At 38.0% G+C, this 21,488-nt stretch overlaps 1 protein-coding gene across 1 annotated transcript; it reads left to right on the top strand.

Moving 5' to 3' along the window:
• Positions 1-429: 429 nt before the first annotated feature.
• LOC126371519 (uncharacterized) lies at positions 430-2,439 on the top strand. Its single transcript, XM_050016840.1, has 2 exons — positions 430-720; positions 1,620-2,439. The coding sequence occupies exons 1-2, from the start codon at positions 570-572 to the stop codon at positions 2,294-2,296; spliced, it is 828 nt and encodes a 275-aa protein (XP_049872797.1). The 5' UTR covers positions 430-569; the 3' UTR covers positions 2,297-2,439.
• Positions 2,440-21,488: the final 19,049 nt, after the last annotated feature.

The following is a 21,488-nucleotide window of genomic DNA, read 5'->3' as shown; positions in this document are numbered from 1 at the left end:
TATTATTATTAAGTATAATTAATAATATGTTATCTTAAAGCCCCTGTATTAAACACCTATTGTACGTTATGGACGGTAACTCCCTTATTAAACATACTATATTTAATTATGGCAGCACTATCATTGACACTTTTTTTTTAAGTATAGGGACCTGCTACACTTATACAAGATTTTCTTTGCTTGTTTAAATGTGGGACTGTCGCGTCGCATCGTTGCGCAGATATATTTTAAGATATCCCGAAATTTTCGCATGGATTTTTTTAGCTCATTTACTGGCTACATTTTAAACCATGCATAATATTGGTATATTCAGAATACACAGCTCACATTTAATAATAGGAAGTAAAGGGACCAATAGTGTAGCATGGCCCTGATAAAGATTACGCGCGGTATGCAGGCAGTGCAGCATACCGATTGGTTGTTGCTGTTGCGATGTCGGGTCGGTGTCTGATCGGGTGCGGGGCGCCTCCCGCGCGGTATGCGGGCCTGCAACATACCTACCGCTCAGTTGCGTCTCGACATTTGCAAGCAGTAATTTTGTCGACGTAATTTAAAATATTCGTTGCGCCATGGCCGTGGTTGAACGAGATATTCACTACAGAATTACTAAAGAAATAGAGAAATATCCCTTGCTGTATAATTACAATTTGCCGGAATATTCAAACAAGATGTTAAATCAAAAAGCATGGGATGAAATTGCCATGACTCTGAATCGAACTGGTGAGTACCTAGACTTATAGAAAAACAGCATATCTGCTATAGTAGTGAATGTGGCGGGAACTCTACATTTGAAGCACCATGAACCAAGTTTCAGTGTCCATTTTCCATTTTTTGATGTGGGCATGTAAGTTATTTCAATGTGTGCGTTATTTCTAGTGTTGGGAATTATTTTGTGAAGTGTGCCTAGCATTTAAACCTACTTACTTAGAAGGTTTTTAAGCTGAAAGCGTAGCATTTAAACCTACTTAATAGGTTTTCAAGCTGAAAGCGCTAGTGTGTCTTTTGTCCGGTCTGGATAAATGCGCCTGAACAAAGACACTTGGCAACAATGTGTTCTCCACTTATTTCGGGATTGCGAACTTTTTTTCATTTTAACTCTTTTTCCTTGGCTACTACCTACCCTGTTGTCTTTGGTATTACCTATCTACTGGTTACTTTATTCAGTCGTTTTCGCCTCGCGCTGTCTACTTCCCTACCCATTTATTTTTGCTGCCATGTCCGTGGTAGTGAGTGTTCATATTCTATGGTTCTGGGAGGGCAAAGGGCGGCGGCAATGGCGATATAGAGCAAGTGTCTTGTCCAACATCTGCCTTACCATAGCATTGCGCCTGTATCCCTGAAGGTAAAGACACACGTGTAAAACTGTCCACGTTCCTAAGTATTCTCGAATTTTCACAATAAAATGTCATAATGTGTGGACTAAGTGACGACGCGGTGTTGGCGTCGCGACTCTACTTCTCGATGGCTACAGAAGCCACTCTAGGTGAAACATCCGGCTGTGTTTTGTACTTGTAGTCGGTACTTTAGTCCACTGCCGGTAAATGTACTTCCTATTCCTTCCACCATTAAGAAGAAAAATATGCAAACGAACTTTCACTACCAAAAATCTTATTTTTCAGTTCACGATTGCAAAGAAAAATGGAGGAATATACGGTCGTCATTTATTAGAAGTCAAAAATCCCAAAAAGCTACATCTGGATATGAATGGAAACATAACGTATGGAAACCAAAGAAACGGTACTACCTAGCCGATGATTTAGCATTTATATTACCATACCTGAAACCTCAATTAGGTTTAGGTCCTGACACAGAATACGCACCAGGTAGTGAAGATGATGTATCCCAGGAATTAGAAGAGGCTAATGAATCAACGCAAGCTAAAAATGAGGCAGGAGATACTAGTGATGACGAAAATGATGAAGTTTATGATGCTAATGTTGAAGGTCCCACACCGCGCATTTTTGCTGAACCAATTGCAGCTAGTCATCATTCGAATCGTGCTAGAAAACGACTTATAACAGAGGTTGATAAGACGTATATCGAGTGCATGACAGATAAGCAATCTAGAAATGAAACTGCTGAAACAACAGCTACACACCCAATGCAGTATTTCTTCCTTAGCTTGTTGGGAGAATTTGACACTATGACTGAAAGTCAAATGAGACAATTTAAAATAAGGGTTTTACAGACTATTGACGAAATTAAAGCCAATCGAGGGCCGGTGGTATCGTCACCTATCAGGGTATCGAATTCACCTGAACCATCTCAATCGTCTGCTATAAAATCCGAGAAGTAATGTATCGTGATATATCCATCCAACTCAGAATATTCATTCAACAAAGCATAGGTAGACGATAAATAGAAAAACGAAGAATCGGGCTTGTTTGTGTATGAGCGCGAAATTGTTTGATTGCAAATAATAAAAGCTTAAATACGGGAGGATTTTAGTATTAATTACATACAGAGCCACAACTCATCATAGCAGATAGTTAAGTTCTAAGTTATACCTACCTATTAACTGCTTATATGCCTGGCGATGAGCAAATAAACAGTTCATCTTTTACATCGTTTACCAACTCATACTCATATATACATACGGTCCTCAAGGGGATCAGACAAAGGTGCAGATACCCACTTTTCGTCAGCTAAATTATCTACTCATAACATAAGAGCCTATATACGTTCCACTGCTGGGCACAGGCCTCCCTTCAAACGACTGGAGGAGCATACTCCACCTCGCTGCTCTACACACCTCAAATATGTTAAAAACTGTCAACATTCCAACTTTATGTCTGAGAACGTTTTGCACGTAGCCCTGAGCTATTTTTGTGTAATTATCTTTTGCAAAACTAATGCAGGCTCGCGCGGTCACGAAGTGGAATCACGAGGGACTGTGCTTTGTCTTTATTCGGCCAATTTGGCCAAATAAGGCACTTTTGTCGTTGCATTCCAGAGTAATTCGCATTGCGAGCTTTCAAAGACTCGGGTCATGTAATTAACTGATTTCCTTAGCGAGGACACAAGGCTAATAAAGTGGTATTAAGAATTTGTGTCAAATATTAGAACCAGAGCATTATGTTCTTGTACTCTATAAAGTGTATCTAAATATAAATTAATCACAGAACTGAAACAAAAAAGTTAAAAATATCGCCTTTAAAATCTGTCTAATGAAATGTACTAAATAATAATATATTTTGTTTTTTGTAGAATACCATGTTAGAATCTAAATTCTGAAGTTCAACGTTCGTTACCAACAATTCGTTCGTTATCAACAGTGATTGAACAATTCGTTTACCTAATGTATGTCCGACACACCATTGTCCTTTTTCCAATTTTCTTTAAGTTACGCACAAATTACTCAGCCTCTATTAGTATAGTCGACACGCAAGATTCCTAATAATTTCAGCATTAGGACTTTTTTGACCATAACATAAAAACTACTAAACCTATTTCGATGACACTTGCATAGCGTTCTTCCAATACATCTACACAATTAAATTACCTCTAACGGGTTCATGTTGTCTACTAACACTGATAAGCACTTCCTTCATACAAAAGACATCAACGAGATCATTGTAATTGTTCCATAATAATATTTTTTGTCTTTAACTTTAAAATGATTTATATTTTCTGAGAAATATGTGGACTAACCTACACATATGAAAATTTAATACATACAAGTGTTTAGAAGCCCACATAGACCAACATTATACGAGTAATGTGCTATTCCAACAATATTACCTACTTTTTGAAGTCGGTTACAAATAACTAGAATAAAATCTGTAGAATACAAAAAGCGAGCATTCTTATAAAATTCCTAGAACATTCCACAGAATCTTAGTGAACAATATAGAATTAACGAAAGAATGCACTGCCTCTGTTTACACAGAATTTTGTAGTATAAAATACGCTCAATAGATGGCGCAACTGGTATGCCAAGTTTTATATTATGTAGTATGGAATCCATACTAAAAATTACGGCCCCTTTTCTCACCTACTTCATTTTTTTGAGCTCAACAACTAAATAATACAGAACAGTGACGATAGGTATTTTTTTATTAAAGCTTACATACTTTACCAATATGTATTGTTAACTTTAAATGTAATATACGTATCCTAAAAAAGACCTTATGAAGGCAGTTAGATTCTGTAGATCCCCAGGCTACACCTGCACTTCCATGCATAGCTGTATCTACGCAGCAGTCTTCTCCTTCATGTATCGACCTCATCAACCCTGGTGTCTGGTGTTACGTAGCAGTGTACGCCCAGGTTACGCTCGGACGGGATTTTTTCTAAGAAACATACACAAAATATTTTTATTTTTTAAATTAGATTAAATATAGTCTATATAATAATTAGTACAATACTAATATACTTTATTGCACCAAAAAAGAAAACACCTATCTATACCTGAAGTCTTCGCTGCATTTTGGTAGATTCTCAAATTCTGTAAACCTTATGATAAAAAATATAAAAAAGTAAAAACAAAAAGTAACTAATCAATACGTATATTCAAGTATAATGTGTAAAACTATAGTAGGATAATAAAAATAACATAATGATACAAGAAAAATTAAACAAAATTAAAAATCAGAGGAAGATAAAAACTATACCTACCTACACTTGGTTTTCATTCTAAGTAAGTAGTTTCTTTGAAATTTAAACTGCGTCGATTCCTCAATGTCCAAATTGACTGTTCATCGATCCTTAGACATACTGTCGGGTCGGCATGACAACTGCCGCACGCGGCGCTAATTATATTGAGCGCTTCGGCCAATAAACGATACGAATGCTATATACGTAGGTAGACGTCAACGGATATTGGTCGAAGGCCTCGATATAATTCGCACCGCGTTCGGCGCGGTTGCCGTGCAGAGCCTACTGGCGTCCGCAAAACTACCAATTTGGGGGAGGGGGTCCTTTGGGTTTGAAATCAAATTCAAAATCAAGATCATCATCTTGGGCGTAAGTGGCGCTGCCCGCACCGAGTTCCAAGGTAGCTTTGCTCGGTCTAAACGACGCCGTACTCGTACGAGTAGCATCGTCTATATAACTAACTCTACTTAGCTGCCTCGACATTTGCCTCCTGAATGACGAGCTAGTAGCGCCTTTCAGACTTGTCGTAGAAGCCCGAGTTGCGCGTGGCACGGCGTCTGGCGGCGTGTAGAAATCAGTGTTGCTGGTACCGATATCCGTAACTCTTCTGTGACCGAATGATTTAGCAAACAAGGGTACACTAACTCTAGAGGATAAAGTACGCTGCTTCAACGACGAAATGCTTCCTGAACGACTGCTTAAGCCGCTTCTTCCGAAAAACAGCTGAAATGTAAAAATGGTTCGATAAGAGTTTTCATCATGTGTCATTGTAACTTATGATTTTTTATTCATTATTTTACTTATTCCTAAAAACTATATTTTAGTAAGAGGAAATCTTACATATTCTCATGAAGTCTGTAGGTATTATCCTGTTAACTCATAGAAATTTTCCTCGAGTAAGATTTATTTAGAACTTATATTTTGAAAATTCTAGCGAATGGTTTGGTTACTAGTCCAAATAGCTCTACCAACACACAGTAGTGGAGTGGTGTGGTGAACTACCCTCTGCGGTTGAATGAGGGGAAGTCTGCGCCCGGTAACGGGAGATATAGTCTGTTTATAAAGGATTGTATATAATGTATTGGCGCTTACCACATCCTTGTCCACGGCGAACTCATCCTGGTAAGTCTTGGTGCGAACCATCGGTGGTGGAGGATCCTCGGATTCCAGCATTGGTTCCACCCAATTTTCATACAGGAAGGAGCAGGGCCCAAGCGGAATGTCGCAATTGTAGCGACAATTTGCTTTTATCCAGTCTTTTTCATGACTATCCGGTGATCTGAAATATAGAAGTTACTCTCGTAATAAGAAGTACTTAAAGATACTAATACGGTGGAAACTTTGCGAGTTTAGCTCAGTTAAAGTTCTGATCTTTTGTAGGTTTTTGGGTAAAAATCAAAATATTGGATTAGTGTCTAGTGTCTACATAATATGAAGCTCAATACAACGGGGGATCGTGCTCCAGATATTTGTAATGATCCGCCATGGTGTGGCGTGATTTCATAAAAAAACGAATCTTGTTTTCAATGCCTGCGGTACCACCTCTATATTGGACTTTAATATACTTAATTACCTACTTCTTAATTACTTATTGAGGAATTAAATTAAGCAATTTCCAATGGGCTTACCTGACTATAGCTGTGAGGTCATCATATTTGTAAACCATTTTGGTTTTGGGATCATAAACACCGTCCCCGGTATCGTAGAAACCTGGAGGTAGGTACTTCGAAGGCTGGTCTGCTGTTATGTAGGAGGCTCCAGCTGGTTGTATTATAGTGTCGTGCTCTGCAGTGTATCTGCAAATTACAAAGAATTTTGTGAACACAAATTGATGAGGGAATTTGGATATTGAGACACTAAATATTCTTAGACACGACTAGAATTACTAAACGAGCGATAATATTCGCTAGTGGTAACTACATCCTAATGTAACCTCTAGCCTGTATTACATACACATACATAAGTAAAATCAAAGAGCAAAAGTGCAGTCACTGAGCCCAGCAAATGTATATGTAAACAGTGATGAAATTATGAACCATTAGTTGTCATAATTATAAATTTATGTTTTTGTAGATGTTTTTGGTGTGTTACAGAAACGACGAAACTAGAAGGTCTTAAGCGCAACCAGTCACTCTTTAAAACTGCAAGTTTATACTTATAGCGAAAGTTTTGTGAGTCTGACGCTCACACTACAGCGGTTGCAACCACTTGGCTTGGCTACTAGCCCAAACACCTTCACCAACACGCAAAAGAGCAGCGTGGTCTTCATGATTGAAGGGAAGCCGATGTCCAAGGAAGGGAAGTATGATTATGCTCAAACCTTCGGTCAGGGAACCGGCAGTAGGCCCAGTCCTTCTCTTCGTAGTGCAACCCGTCAGCAAACATGAGACTCTTTTCTATGAGCTGCCCCTTCCTCCACTTGCCCTTCACAATGGCTCCACAGTCATATAACAGTTCTCCATTGCCGTCAAACATTCCGTCGTCGAAATGACCCTTATATATTATACCTGGAATATGATGTAATATTATTTTTCATCTGTAATTGCAAGAAAATATTATTTACTACATCTTTGCTGAAGTGGCATTAAATTAAAAACATAGAACCATTGACATACTATAAACAAATGCATACAACATACAAGTTGTTTTACCACGTCAGTGCATAGAACATAGAACGCGTTCAATATTTGTTTTCGGGCTATGCACATGCACTGGTAAACTGTCACCACGAAGTTTAGTTTTAATACTAGCTGTCTGCCCGACATCGCTCGCGAAATTTCATGATTCTAACTTTAAAAATGACAATTTTTCATACAAACGTTCAACCCCTTCTTTCACCCCTTAAGGGTGGAATTTCGCTAAATTGCTGTCTTAGTGAGCACCTACGTCTTAAAAGAAAACCCTAGAGTCAGCATTTGTGGCTTCTGAGATTTCGTGATGAGTGACTTCAGTCGGTGGCTTTTCCTTTTAATATTATTATATTTGTACTCTCTACTTACTCACTCATCGATCATTGGTCTCACAACCAAAGAAGGTTCTACCTTTATGTGGAAAGGCGTAGACTCCTCTGCCGCACATTCCCAGCATGTTCCACTCGCCAGTGTAAGTGGATCCCGTTGGGAACATCTTCTGCTCGCGAGGAACTTTGGGCATCTTCTTTGGGATCGCTCTTAAGTGTATAGTAGAGACAGCAAACATTGTTTATTTCAATGTATTATTGAAAATCAAGATTATTTCAGTTTAGTTGTAAGAGTCGGATATTACTATAATATCACAACTTCAGAACGTGTAGCGTGTGGAAGAAATGGTATTAGAAAGTCTTAATCATGCTCATAATAGCGATCAAATTTGGGGGGGTTGTCATGGGGATTATGATCCTCCCTAGGCTACAGGTTGGATCAAAGCTACAGATAGGCTGTTTGCGACCTGGTGACCCTGACAAAATACCGGGATCCGCTCCTGCATGCTCAGCCTAAAACATAAGTTCACGACTATATTCCTTGGGCTAGCAGAAGTAGCTCCATCGCAAGATGAACAAAGTAACGTAAAACTTTTAAGTAGAATTTCGTGGTTTCTGCCTGTCCTAATGGGAAATACGAGTGATTTTATTTATGTGTGTATGTTACAGGGAAGAAAAACTGAAGCAGAAACTGTTCTTACTTGCAAGTCTGTTTTCGACTCTCGTGAAACTTCTTCATGATATCTTCCCATTGCTTTTGACCATTACCCGCTAGCCCTGTGGCCCTAAACAAAGTATCACATTAGTAAAAACCATGAAATAAACAAAAGCCACGTGGTTTCTGCCCGAGGTACGGGGACCATGGTGTTTCGAAAATACATAATGGTGCCGATTCCTGGAGACATTGGCAGTTCTAAAACTACCTCTGTCTGTTTCTTGCACTTATCGTAAGAGAGGGATGACAACATTTTTTTAGAGCTGTCAGACTGTAAATAGATTTTGGCGATAAAACAGATGAGATCATAACCGCTCACTGAGTTAATCCGTCATGTTGGGAAATATACATCCCTTAGCTGGCTTTTACGACGTGGTCGCAATGATCCAAGTAGCTTTTCTTCACTCAGGTCAGTTTTGAGATCAACGTCATCAAACCTGGTGTCAGGGTTGCTATTGAGCCGCCAAAGACCCCTGTCATGGTAATTGACAAGTAGCTTAATGCAAAATTTTGCTTTATTCTCCTTATATATTAGATAACAGATGTCATGCATATTTCGAGAAGTAATCATACAAACAAAATAAAAAAATATTACATGGATACTCCTCGAGATTTTCGAGTGAGTGAAATCGTCTCCAAAGCCTGGGTCTTCGTAAATGCTGGTTCTGCTTCCGTAGAGTCTACTGAGTCTGGCATTTTGACGTCCGTTTAAGGTATACTTCAGTGTAATAATATATTTACCTGAAAAGGTACTTGTAAAAGATAAATAGGTACTTAGGTACTAACTTTGCATGTTTGCTGGATTTATTTCTCTTGTCTGGCATGGCTTGTTAAATTAATTACTTATTAAAATATTATACGAGTAAACAAATGTATTTAATTGTCTTCTCTATAAGTATTTCTCCAAAATTATGAGGTATTGTATAAGTTCATAAATATATTTCCAAAAATCACCTTATAAAAATTACTTCATAATAATACTAAGTACTAAATACGCATAGACGGTTAGGGAACCATCTAGATTTTCAAATTCGGATTCAAAAATGTAGGTAAGTATACTACTTATAAAGATAAACGACCATTGGGGTTAAAAAGGCCACATCGAAGCAATTCATCTAAAAAAGCAATATTGCAATTTGACATTTGCGCATATAAAAGTAAGTGCGCAATGCAAACAAATGTCAAATTGGAATATTGCTTTTTTAGATGAATTGCTTCGATGTGGCCTATTTAACCCCCCAGTTGGGGCTCTTGTTAGGAGGACTGTAATATTTCTCCCAGTTTTTCTTTTGAACGCCGAGTTTTTAGAAGGATTTTATTGACGCGAAATGTAAGTACGTAAATGAAAGAAAGAAAGAAGAAGAAAGAAAGTTTATTCAGTACAACAAGTAACAATTATTAAATAAGGCCCTGGCTCCTAAACTAGTTTAACTGTATTTCAGGAGCCAGTAGCCAAATAATCATTCATGAAAGGAAACACTTCAGTTCTAGGATGAAACGAACATCATGTCCGCAAGGGTTTATGACGGGCATCAAATATGTGCGACGATAAAATGTAACGGTAACATATATAATTAAATATAGTTATACTTATACAATAAATGCATTTCATTTGATATGAACGTTAGTACCAAGGATAGTTCTTCAGAAATCTCTCTTTCATCCTGGCTCATTAATATTTACGTTCAGAAAACTCTTCAAAGCACTCCCTGTTATATAGACGACTGTAAATCACACAGAGAGGCAACGTCTCTCCGTAGGGTCATAGAATAAACAAGAAACTACGTATAGAACGGACACTCTCTGCCCCGCACTAATACGAGCTTGGATTGAGCTTGATTTACTTCAACCCCCGATGGAGGCCACTTTAGTCTATTTAAGTGGTTATGGAGTAAGGTAAGGCTGCTCGCGGGAAGAACAAGATTTTTGTATAGAGTGCTCGTGCTGTGGTAGGGGCTCCAAAAATCCATCTGTGTATGTGTGTGTGTATGTTTGTGTGATCTTGGCATTGTCGACGATAGGAACCCCTCGACATTGAATGAGGTCAAATTTATTCAAATTGGTACTCGGGACAAATCCTGAGAAATACATTTCGAGACTCAGAAAAACTCTAAAATGTGATGTAGGTATAATCACCAAAAAAGTTAGATAGTGGCACTTAGAATAATACATAACATAAGCTTAACGACTACATTAAAATAGTCAGAGAGGTACATCCATCGCAAAATGAAATAAATACCCACATCTCACCGAGTTTTCTGTTAGACACACGTGATAGACGAAAAGACAAATTAGGAATAATTTATGCTACAAAAAACACGTTTGCAATAAAAATAGGTAATAATATTGTTGATAATACCCAATTGCAACATTAAAATACCTTTTAAAAAGATTAAATAAAATAATTTAATAATTTTCATATCTTTACTTTTTAATTGGTATTCGGCAGTCTTCAATGTCAGACGTATTTAGTACTTATATAATAAACGAACTGCACAAAACAGTCACCATTTAATTTATTATACCGTCTACGACAAGTAGTGGAGGTAATTAGATTGGTGGCTGCTGCAGTGTCTTTGCACTCACTTTAACAAATGTAATGCAGGTTACCTGTCGGTGATTTGTGCCCTTCGGTAAAATCGCAATTATCGTCCTCCGTGTGCTTATAAGTTGCTAAAAACTATAGATATCTTAAAAGTACAAAACTGGCTTCCAAACAACGTGAAGTATAATTAGTGACAATAATATTTAGTCTGAAAGTATGTGTCAAAAGCTTTTTTTTAATTTGACCTGGGAATCCACAGAGATATATCACTATTACGTTTTATGTCACATTGTGTCAATTCATTGTGAGCATCAGAATGACTGCCCAAAATGACAGATCAGCTTTAAAATATTACTAACATCCAATACCTTTTAGCTACTATTTAATACCTTTGTTTAGATATTTTCTACCTAATTAATAAATAAGAAAATTTATTTAAAAAATGGCCAGTCATTCTGATGTCTGAATGACCACCCACATTTAGAATCTCCACAAAAAGGCTCCGAAATGTAATTTCACCTATACACAAATTTAGTACCTATTCAGTACCTACCTAAACAAATATTTTTTTTAGATTTTTAAAACTAGAAATAAAAAAATATGAGCAAAAAATGTTTTAACGAAAATGTTAATTGTTTATTGTTTACAACTCAATTATGCACATAATACAAATTATAAAAAAGGAACAAATGCAATAAAAGATTAATATGTTCCTTTTTTATAATTTGTATTATGTGCATAATTGAGTTGTAAACAATAAACAATTAACATTTTCGTTAAAACTTTTTTTGCTCCTATTTTTTTATTTCTTGTTTTAAAAATCTAAAATAAATATTTGTTTAGGTAGGTACTGAATAGGTACTAAATTTGTGTATAGGCGAAATTACATTTCGGAGCCTTTTTGTGGAGATTCTAAATGTGGGTGGTCATTCAGACATCAGAATGACTGGCCATTTTTTAAATAAATTTTCTTATTTATTAATTAGGTAGAAAATATCTATACAAAGGTATTAAATAGTAGCTAAAAGGTATTGGATGTTAGTAATATTTTAAAGCTGATCAGTCATTTTGGGCAGTCATTCTGATGCTCACCAATTCATTTCATCCCTAATAAAATCACTATAAGGAGGTCCGTGTTGCCCTCCACAGAATAAAAGCAAATGTCAAACACCAATATTGCTTTTTTTAGACCCCCATTACTGAAGAAGCCTCCTTTCTTCAAGAAGTTGCCTTCGTCAAGTCATCACTATTTCAAAATGAGTCAGTCTCATTTTGTCCGATGCCTTCATGTTCTATGGAATAAATGGGACCTACCCACTATTTCTTTTCCTATAGGATAGTATTATTTCAATTGTTCCCAGTACTTTTTTCCTATGATGTCCATCGGCTGTTAAATGAATCTGAACAACGGGAACAAAACTTCCCGTTGGTCAGATTAGTCTGACCATCTGACCAGTCGGGAGCCGGACAAACGGAGACCTCGACTCGACAATGTTATTTTAAATTAAACACGTTTTTCTAAAAAAAAAAAAAACAAAGCTGTTAGTCAAAAAGAGAACCATGTGGAAAGACGTGATAACGCTTGGGAGATGATGGTGTTGAATAAATAAAATACAAGAAGGTAAGGCACTATTTATAATCCGTTAGTCGCGGCATGAGACCGAGGGTGGTGGATATGGAGGGCGACCGCGTGGCTGCTCGAGACGACCCATGGGACGAGGTTTGCGACCGTCCCCGGCGCTTGGGAGGCTCCGCGGGCATCGGGGGACTCTCCTCTGGGTCGTAGTTGAAGTAGTCTTCCGGCTTGACCCACGAGGACATGTCAGTCATCTTATGTTGGAGCTGAAATACCGATCATACTTAAAATACATTATCTAACAGTCTTATCCTAGCCGGTCGTAACAGACAGAAAGCGGTCATGCGTTTGAGCGTTTCGCGTTCATATTCTTCGTTCCCCGGTGTTGATTATATCCAACCACAAAAATAGTTAACAAAATACAACAGCAGCTCACACAGATCCCGAACTTATAAGCTCGAAGGCGTGACCGCTTTCTGATAAGACCCATACTAATAAAAGATAAACAAGCGGTGACCTGTGTATAAATATTTCATAGCCAAGCACAGTTCAATCGAATTATTTGTTAATTGGATTCAGTTTTGCTTGGCTGTCAAATATTTATAACGCACGATTTTATTTGTAAAGTGGTAAGTAGGTACCTATCTGATAAATGGTTTAAAAGTTAGGAGGAGCAGCTCTGCGCAAAGGTACCTATAATCTTCGTAGCGGTCAAACACAGAACTCTCCAAAACCCTTCAGCTTCTGCTTTGTCACACCCCGAACATTTCATACCAACAACCTTGTTTTATACAGACACTACACATTGACGTTATCGTACACGCGCGTCTGTGTGTAACGTCTGACGCCATACGATTCAAGTCTAAACTATGTTCGAGGTGAGGTAAACTTAACTCAGCCGCTGGTGGGGAGCGGAGAGTTGCCGTTCTATACGTAGTAGACGGGTAAAAATAGAAAGTTCAAATGACTTACAACATTGAGCCCTGTCAGGGGCCTTTGGCGGCTCAGTAATAACCTGACCAGACCCTTTGTTCTCATAATATTATATTCTCAAAATATTACATTCGCAAAACATTACGTTCGCAAAATATTATATTCTCAAAATATTACCTGTACAATGAAACAGAAAATATGTAAAAATAATCATCTAGTAACGAAAAAAAAATCAATTAACTTTCTATAGCGATCTGCGGCTTGAGAAGACTGATGCGGGTTTGTGAGAAGTATGCAGGTGGCCACGGTTTAACATGGAAAAGCCAGTTTAAGTATTAATATAAATATAATAATTAAAAAAAAAATGTATGTACCTACTTTGTGATCACGGTTTTATATTATAATTGATTTAATGTTATTATGTAAATTATGGATCATAGTAATCTGAAATAAAGCAATTTTATTTTTTTAATTGTCATGCAATATGTAAAGTAATAATGTTTATCTACTTTTACTTTTGTACTTCATTATACAAAAGATAATATATTGAGAATATAATATTTTGCGAATGTAATGTTTTGCGAATGTAATATTTTGAGAATATAATATTAAGAGAACGAAGGGACCACCACTGACAAGACCACACGTTAAAGGAAGAGACTTACAACATCATAAAATAAGCTTTCGGTGGAGATCTCCTCTTCGGAGATAACGCGGGGTGCAGGTGGGTACGGTACGTCCAGCTGTGGTTCTTGCCATTCTTCATATATGTGATGGCCAGGTCCTATCGGCCCGTCGGGTGCACTCCGGCAGTTGTCTAACACCCACTGTTTTCCATTCCTTATGGATCTGGAACGATTCGATTCAACCACTGACATACTATAAACAAATAGACTCATTCGTCCCGTAGCCAAATGGCAAAAATCCGTCTGTCCGTCCGTCTGTCACAGCTACTTTTTTTCTGAAAAAGCGTTCGCACCGTGTTGTAAATACGTATACATTACGAGTATGTAGATAGTTTCGTTCCCTCCTCCGTGGTCCAGTGGTTTAGCGTTAGGCTCACGACCCGGAGGCCCTGGGTTCGAATCCCGGTGAGGACATATCACAAAAATCTCTTTGTGATTCCTAGTTTGGTTAGGACATTACAGGCTGATCACCTGATTCTCCGAAAGTAATATGATCTGTGCTTCAGAAAGCACGTTAAGCCGTTGGTCCCGGTTACTACTTACTGATGCAAGTAGGTAGTCGTTACATGAACCATGTCAGGGGCCTTTGGCGGCTCAGAAACGACCCGACACCAGGGTTGATGAGGTTGATATTCCACCTCACAACCCACACGATATGAAGATCTTATTTTGAGGGAACGAACTTATACTATATATATACAGTCATGAGCAATATCATGTACCTACTTTAGAACCCTGTCGCACTATCATATTTGACATTTAATGAGACTTACGGTTTAATATGTCAAAAAAGTTAATGTGACATGGTTTCAAAGTGTTTACATAATTATTAATACTCGTGACCGTACATAAGTTAATGTATACGACAATATGAAAGAGTCTATTTGTTTATAGTATGTCAGTGATAAAACACCATTCACACCATTAAGGATTGTATATACAATCCTTTATACCTAACCACTGCTGTGGGGTCATCCTTTCTGTACACCAGGTCAGTGACGGGATCGAAGAAGCCGTCTCCCGTATCATAAAGCCCTGGTGGTATCTTGACGGGCGGGTGAGGTTCCGTCATGTATGACGCGCCTGCCGGCTGGATACCATCGTAGTATTCAGACGCGAATCTGTCAACAAAACATTGAACATAAAATTAAAATATAAATAAAAGCATAAAGTCACCCGAATGATGAACCCTTTCATCACGAATTTAACGGCCTCCGTGGTCCAGTGGTTGAGCGTTGGGCTCACGATCCGGAGGTCCCGGGTTCGAATCCCGGTGGGGACATATCACAAAAATCTCTGTGATTCCTAGTTTGGTTAGGACATTACAGGCTGATCACCTGATTGTTCAAAAAGTAAAATGATCCGTGCTTCGGAAGGCACGTTAAGCCGTTAGTTCCGGTTACTACTTACTGATGTAAGTAAGTAGTCGTTACATGAGCAATGTCAGGGGCCTTTGGCGGTTCAATAGTAACCCTGACACCAGGGTTAATGAGGTTGGTACTCCACCTCACAACCCACACGAAAGAAAAAAATTACGATTTCTCAGAAATAGGAGTCTCAAATCTTGCATAGGGTTTCCTTTTAGGACGTAAGTGCTCACTAAGACGGGATTTTGCGAAATTCAACCCCTAAAGGGGTAAATAGGTCTAGCAAAGTTTGTATGAAGTTTCTATAGTCTTAATGGTAGGGTTTCATGGGAACGACTCAGGAACGAACGAACGATTCAGGATCCCTCGCGGAGGGTGCCTGGCTTTGACTCCAAGCGAAAAATCTGGACCCGACTGAACCGGTGTAGGACCAACCATGGAAAGTCAAACCATCACCTACATAAATGGGGCTTAAAGGAGTCGCCATACTGTGAATGTGGTCACCCGGATCAAACCATATCTCACATAGTGAACGAGTGCCCTCTGCACCGGTTCCCAGGTGGTATAGCCGAGCTGCATTGTGTGACAGATGCGGCACAGACTTGGTTAGGGGAGCTTCAGCTGGATATTTTATTTTTGTCTGCACATACGCAATAATAATAATAATAATAAACGGGAACGAGACGCCGTTCCAGGTCGGTTTATTATTGTTTTACGGGTCAGCTAGTAAAATATAAATAAGTAGCACAATAAGTCCAATTTGGGCACCTCAATAATTAACACTCTACACACACACATCACAGGCCTTTATATCTTGATCAGATGACTTATACAGCATTTCTGTGGCAACGTCTTGTATGACTGAAATGTTCAATACACTCTACAACGCTGCTTCAAATCGGTTTGGTAGAGGTGTTTGGACTAGTAGCTAACCCAGTTTACTTGGCTTAACGCTATTAACATTGTGTCAATCTTGTGTCAGCTGGAATCCACGATTTTACGTTAACTCTGAAGCATGGAAGAGCCTGAAACTACTAGTGGTATTGCTTTCAAGAATAGTTTACGTTTTTTATTGAACTTTCTGATATATTTTTTAGTTTTATAACTTTTGTATCGTCATGCGTCATCACAGATGACTCGTGGTATACACGTGAAGAATGTCATCGCATATAGGTATGGCATCTGATAAAATGTGTAAATTATTTACGGTAAATCAAATATCCAAAAACAAGGTAAATATTACATATATGAGTAATGACAGTGATTTGTAGTCATAATATCTCATTGCTGAGCGTTTCTTCGCAAATGAGACGCTACTACGAGCTAAGGATACATATTTACGGTACAAATGAACGCGATTATCGTTTTCTTTCATCTATTTGAGCAAATATGCTCGCTTTGACGTGAAAAGCTTATCTTAAGCTTGTTATATTATAGAACATAATACCTTCTCTCATCTTTGTATTACCGTGCTGTGTCACTGTGGGTTTTAGATGTAGGTAACATAGATATACCTATTAGTGACTTTTTGTAGATCAGATATATCGCGTATGGCATTAACTACTTGGCCGGACAAATGGGGAGCGCTGAGGGCTCTCACCCGGTATAAAATTCAAGACAACAGACCTGCGGGGCGTCGTGTAAGAGGATTATATTTGAAAGACTCTGGGACCGACAGCGTTTTAATACACGGACCCGTAATAAACATTTTTAGTACATCCCTAATTTGTTGAAATGTTCCATCCAATGTTACAACCTTCTAGGTCTTCCTCTGCTAGTAGGGCTAACATGCACGTCGTGATAAAATTTTGTTGCGGTCATTTTATCAATTCTGACGATATAATTATGTCGTTTTATCGATTGGTGCTGATATGTGAACCCAAATAAGTCATGTCGTTCTGTCAAAATACGAACAAAATCACGTGCCACGCATGTTAGGGAAATAAACAAACTTATCGATTTCGATAAAAAATATTGAATCGATCGATAATTTTATCACGATGCGCATGTTAGCCATGCAGCCCTACCAACAACCTTCGCTTTATATACTGCTTTCGTAATCCTATTATCCTTCATCCGCTCTACGTGTCCAAACCAACTTAATATTCCCGTCTCAATCTTAGTCACTACATCATCATCTTTTAGACCACAATTCTCTCTCCATTCCTCAACAAAACAAAATAAGTACAGAAAGAAATATCAGGTAAGACTCCCCAGTGCTCCCCATTTGTCATGAATTGAATTTGTAATGTAGCGACTTGAGGAGGCGATGCAATAATGTCACATCACACTCCCAACGAGTTAGGTCACAAAAGGTAGTTGATCTGAACTACCCTTAAAGATAGTTATCTATTAGGACGAAAATAAGCTAGTATTTTTGTGACTGATAGTTATTGGCGTTTAAACCATACAAATCAGTGAAAGTCTAAAATCTAAAGTAAGAAATAAACAACAGAAATAAAATAAGGCCGGGCTAACACAATCAATAAAGCCGGGTTCGACGGGGCTAAAGACAAAAAAAATCCACAACATTAAGTAAATCGTCCTGTAACTTTTATCTTCCAAACGAGGTCACGAGAGTCCCACAATTTTACAATTGCAAAATTTCCACAAACTGCCCGAAAGAAGTCCAAACATTTTAGAAATTTGTGAACTGTCACAGTCTCAAGGGATTTATCCGTCGCCCTATACATTATTCGGGCTTGAGTTTCTTGAGTTTTCAACTTGGGCTTAAAAATATTCCATCTGTGCTCTGTGGCTCCCTAGTGGCCATTCGCCTCACATAACGCCAGATTTTAATCTCATTCCTGAGGAGATTCAATTTCTAGAATGTTCTCGAACGTTGTCGTACTACGAACTTTCCACATTTCATTTGATTCAGAATTGCCTAAGCAGTAGGGTAGTTTCCAACTAGTCAAATCAGTTACTTTTTACTAAACGTCAAAACATGGAATTACTACGCATTTTGTACGAAAAAGCAACCTGTGACGTCATAGAAACACGTGACAAAATATCGCACTTATTATTTACATTTTATTTATTCAAATTCAAAAATTAGTTACTTAAATAGAAAAAAGAAAACGTTTTTTAACACGTTTAAATCTGTCTTTATTTAGTAATCAGAATTAAATAATTTATCTTTGACCTAGGAAACATTTTTTTGTAACAAATTTGATTTTACGTTTTATTCCATATCTGGTTTGATAGGACTCTTTGAGGCTTTGACTTTTATACTCTTAGAAAATCAGCTGTAGGCAGTAAGAAAATATGGAATACTATTTTTAAATTGCTTTAGCGGTTAGCATTTGACCACAATCTCACCCTACTTCGGTAATGGCGTCTCTCTTTAAAAAAATAATTATTATAATACTAAAAGTAATTGCTCCGTTTGTGGTAAGTTGGTTATATATGTGCGTAATTATGCATGGCATGATAAACCTTGAATTTATCGCAGTAGTTCCAAGATATTTTTTCATTACTCTTATTTGCTAATGTTATGGATCAAAATATAAGTACCTAATTTATTGTACCTAAATCCTAAAATGTCATTCACTGGCAGGAGAGATAGACAGAACTTGATGGCATCCGGTAAATTCATATGAGAAATTTAAATTACTTACTATGAAAATACGGTAGTGTAATAAATGCATGCAAGCGCCTGCTAGAATTAATTACATTATTTCGCATTGTGACTTTATTTCCGCTTTGATGCGAATATGTTTTTATAAAGTGGACGACACGGCATGTTCCCCGCCTTTGTGGCACTAGCTTATTTTAAATTAGCTAATCTTGCCCGTTTTGCCCGAGCAAACACTATTTTTGTTGCAATTTTCTTTACCTTGTTACGAAAACAACTTTAATTAAACTGTATTTAGAGTAGGTTCAGAGGTCATGTGTTTATTTCTCGCATGAAAATACAAGCTAGAGATATAATTTAGTGAGGTACAAGCCATTTTCATGACGGAACGTAACGAGAAATGTCACGAAATTGCGACAGAAGGTATGTGAGTTAGCACATCAATCATGTGATGATGAGTTACGACCTTCACGCAGCCAACAGATGAGAACAGACCTATGATCAGTAGTGGAAACTAATAGGCAATACAGTATATGTAGGGTTATGGTACATTTATGTTCTAAGAAGTTCCTAGTAATGCCAGAGATATGCTGTCACGTCTAAGAATATGTATAGACCAGTAGGGCTAACATGCGCAAGGTGATAAAACTTTATCACGGTCTTTTTATCGATTCTGACGATATAATTATGTCGTTCTATCAAAATACGAACAAAACCACGTGGCACGCATGTTAAGGCTTTAAAACGCATGCTTTCAAATATTTTTTCCTCGCAGACGACGCCCTGAGCCGAGATTCGCGCCCAGGCCTGTTGTCTTAAACGTTGTACCGGGTGAGAGCCTTCAGCGTTACCCATTCGTCCGGCCAAGTAGTTAATGCTACCTGCGGCAAATCTACAATAAGTTACGTCGAAAAAAAAGCTTGTTAGGGAAAAACACAAACAAAATTTATTGAAATTTGATCGATAATTTTATCACGTTGCGCATAACACAATCAATAAAGCCCGGCTGGTATATTTTAGAACCATGCCATGAAGTCACTGTGGTCCTGTGGTGCACTGGTTGGCTTTTCAAATGGGGAGCCTCCGTTCGACCCCGGTATCGGACTTGCTCCAATGAGGTATTAATTTATCTTAAGTTCAGTTTTCGCTGTTGGCTCGACCATTATAGGTGATACGGCTCATCACATATCACGTTGGCCTAACAGAAAGCTCGGTGAAGCGTAGGTACTTAGTTCATCTTGCGATGGTTGCACTTTTTACTATCTCAATTGGTATATAGTCGTGATCTTATGTTAGAACCATGCCGCAGTAACTAATTTGACAAATTGAAACAACATCTTACTAAATGTCAAAATATGTTAATGCGACAGGGTTCTATACATAATTTCGGTCGTGACCAAAATTTAAAAAAAAAAAAGAAATATTTTTCAAAATTGGCCTACAAAGTTAGCGCTTTCTGAACGTCAAAAATTAAATTACATTACTATGTAACTAGCTGTAAAACTACTACCACATCGGAATCTGTAACGCTGAGGGAAAGACGTGGCCAGAAACCTCCCAGCACAGGGCCCTAGTCCTACTGTTTCATGTTTTCCTTTCTTTTTTTTAAATCCAGTTTGTATTACATAATTTATAAACTTAAATACAATGGTATTCCAATTGCAGTCGGTGGAAGAAAAGTGAAAAATAAATAGTTTATGGGCATTTCTACGGAAGGGTCTATTTTTTCTCAATTCGGTGCCGAAATTGAAATTTGGTTTTTATGAATATTTTAATAACAAATATTGAAGTATATTCCGTCTTGTATCTAATGATGCAATTGGGACTAGATTTGGTGAAGTGGTTTATGAGAAAAGTTAATCACCAAATTGAGCAACCACCGAATTGAGAAGCGGCTCAGCGAATTGAGAAAATGAATCACGGCATTGAGAAATAAGCCAGCGAATTTAGAAATGCTGTCAGTTAATAATGTGAATTTATCACAGAAACAGTATTTACCTTCTATCAGACGGCGTGCAATATTCCCAATCGTTCTCCTTATAAAGTATACCATCAGGGAAGACGATGGTGCTCTCTACTAGCTCCCCGTGGTCCCACTTGCCCTTCACCATCGTACCGTCTGTGTACTTCAACAGACCGTCTCCGTGGAACACGTTGCTCTCGAACTCGCCTTTGTAAACCACTCCTAAAAGGTCAAAACATTTACCATACAGGTCCACTATTGGGTACGGGCACGAGTACTAATATGTATACACTTTGAAACCATGTCACATTAACTTTTTTGACAAATTAAACCGTAAATCTCGTTAAATGTCAAATATAATAGTGCGACAGGGTTCTAAAGTGGCTACATGATATTGCTTATGACTGTACAGACCCTCTTTTCAGTTAAGCGAGGGCGTATGGAACGTACTTCACCACGCTGATTTTCGCCATTTTGGCGCTGATTACTGCGTGAATTCCGTGAGCGTCCACGGAACTAATATGAGGGATTTTAAGGGGGCATTTTTAGTACTCAGGACACTCGAGAGGGG

Source organism: Pectinophora gossypiella, chromosome 12 (assembly GCF_024362695.1).
Source record: "Pectinophora gossypiella chromosome 12, ilPecGoss1.1, whole genome shotgun sequence".
NCBI classification, from domain to species: Eukaryota; Metazoa; Arthropoda; class Insecta; order Lepidoptera; family Gelechiidae; genus Pectinophora; species Pectinophora gossypiella.
This window is presented reverse-complemented; position numbering and strand designations above follow the sequence as displayed.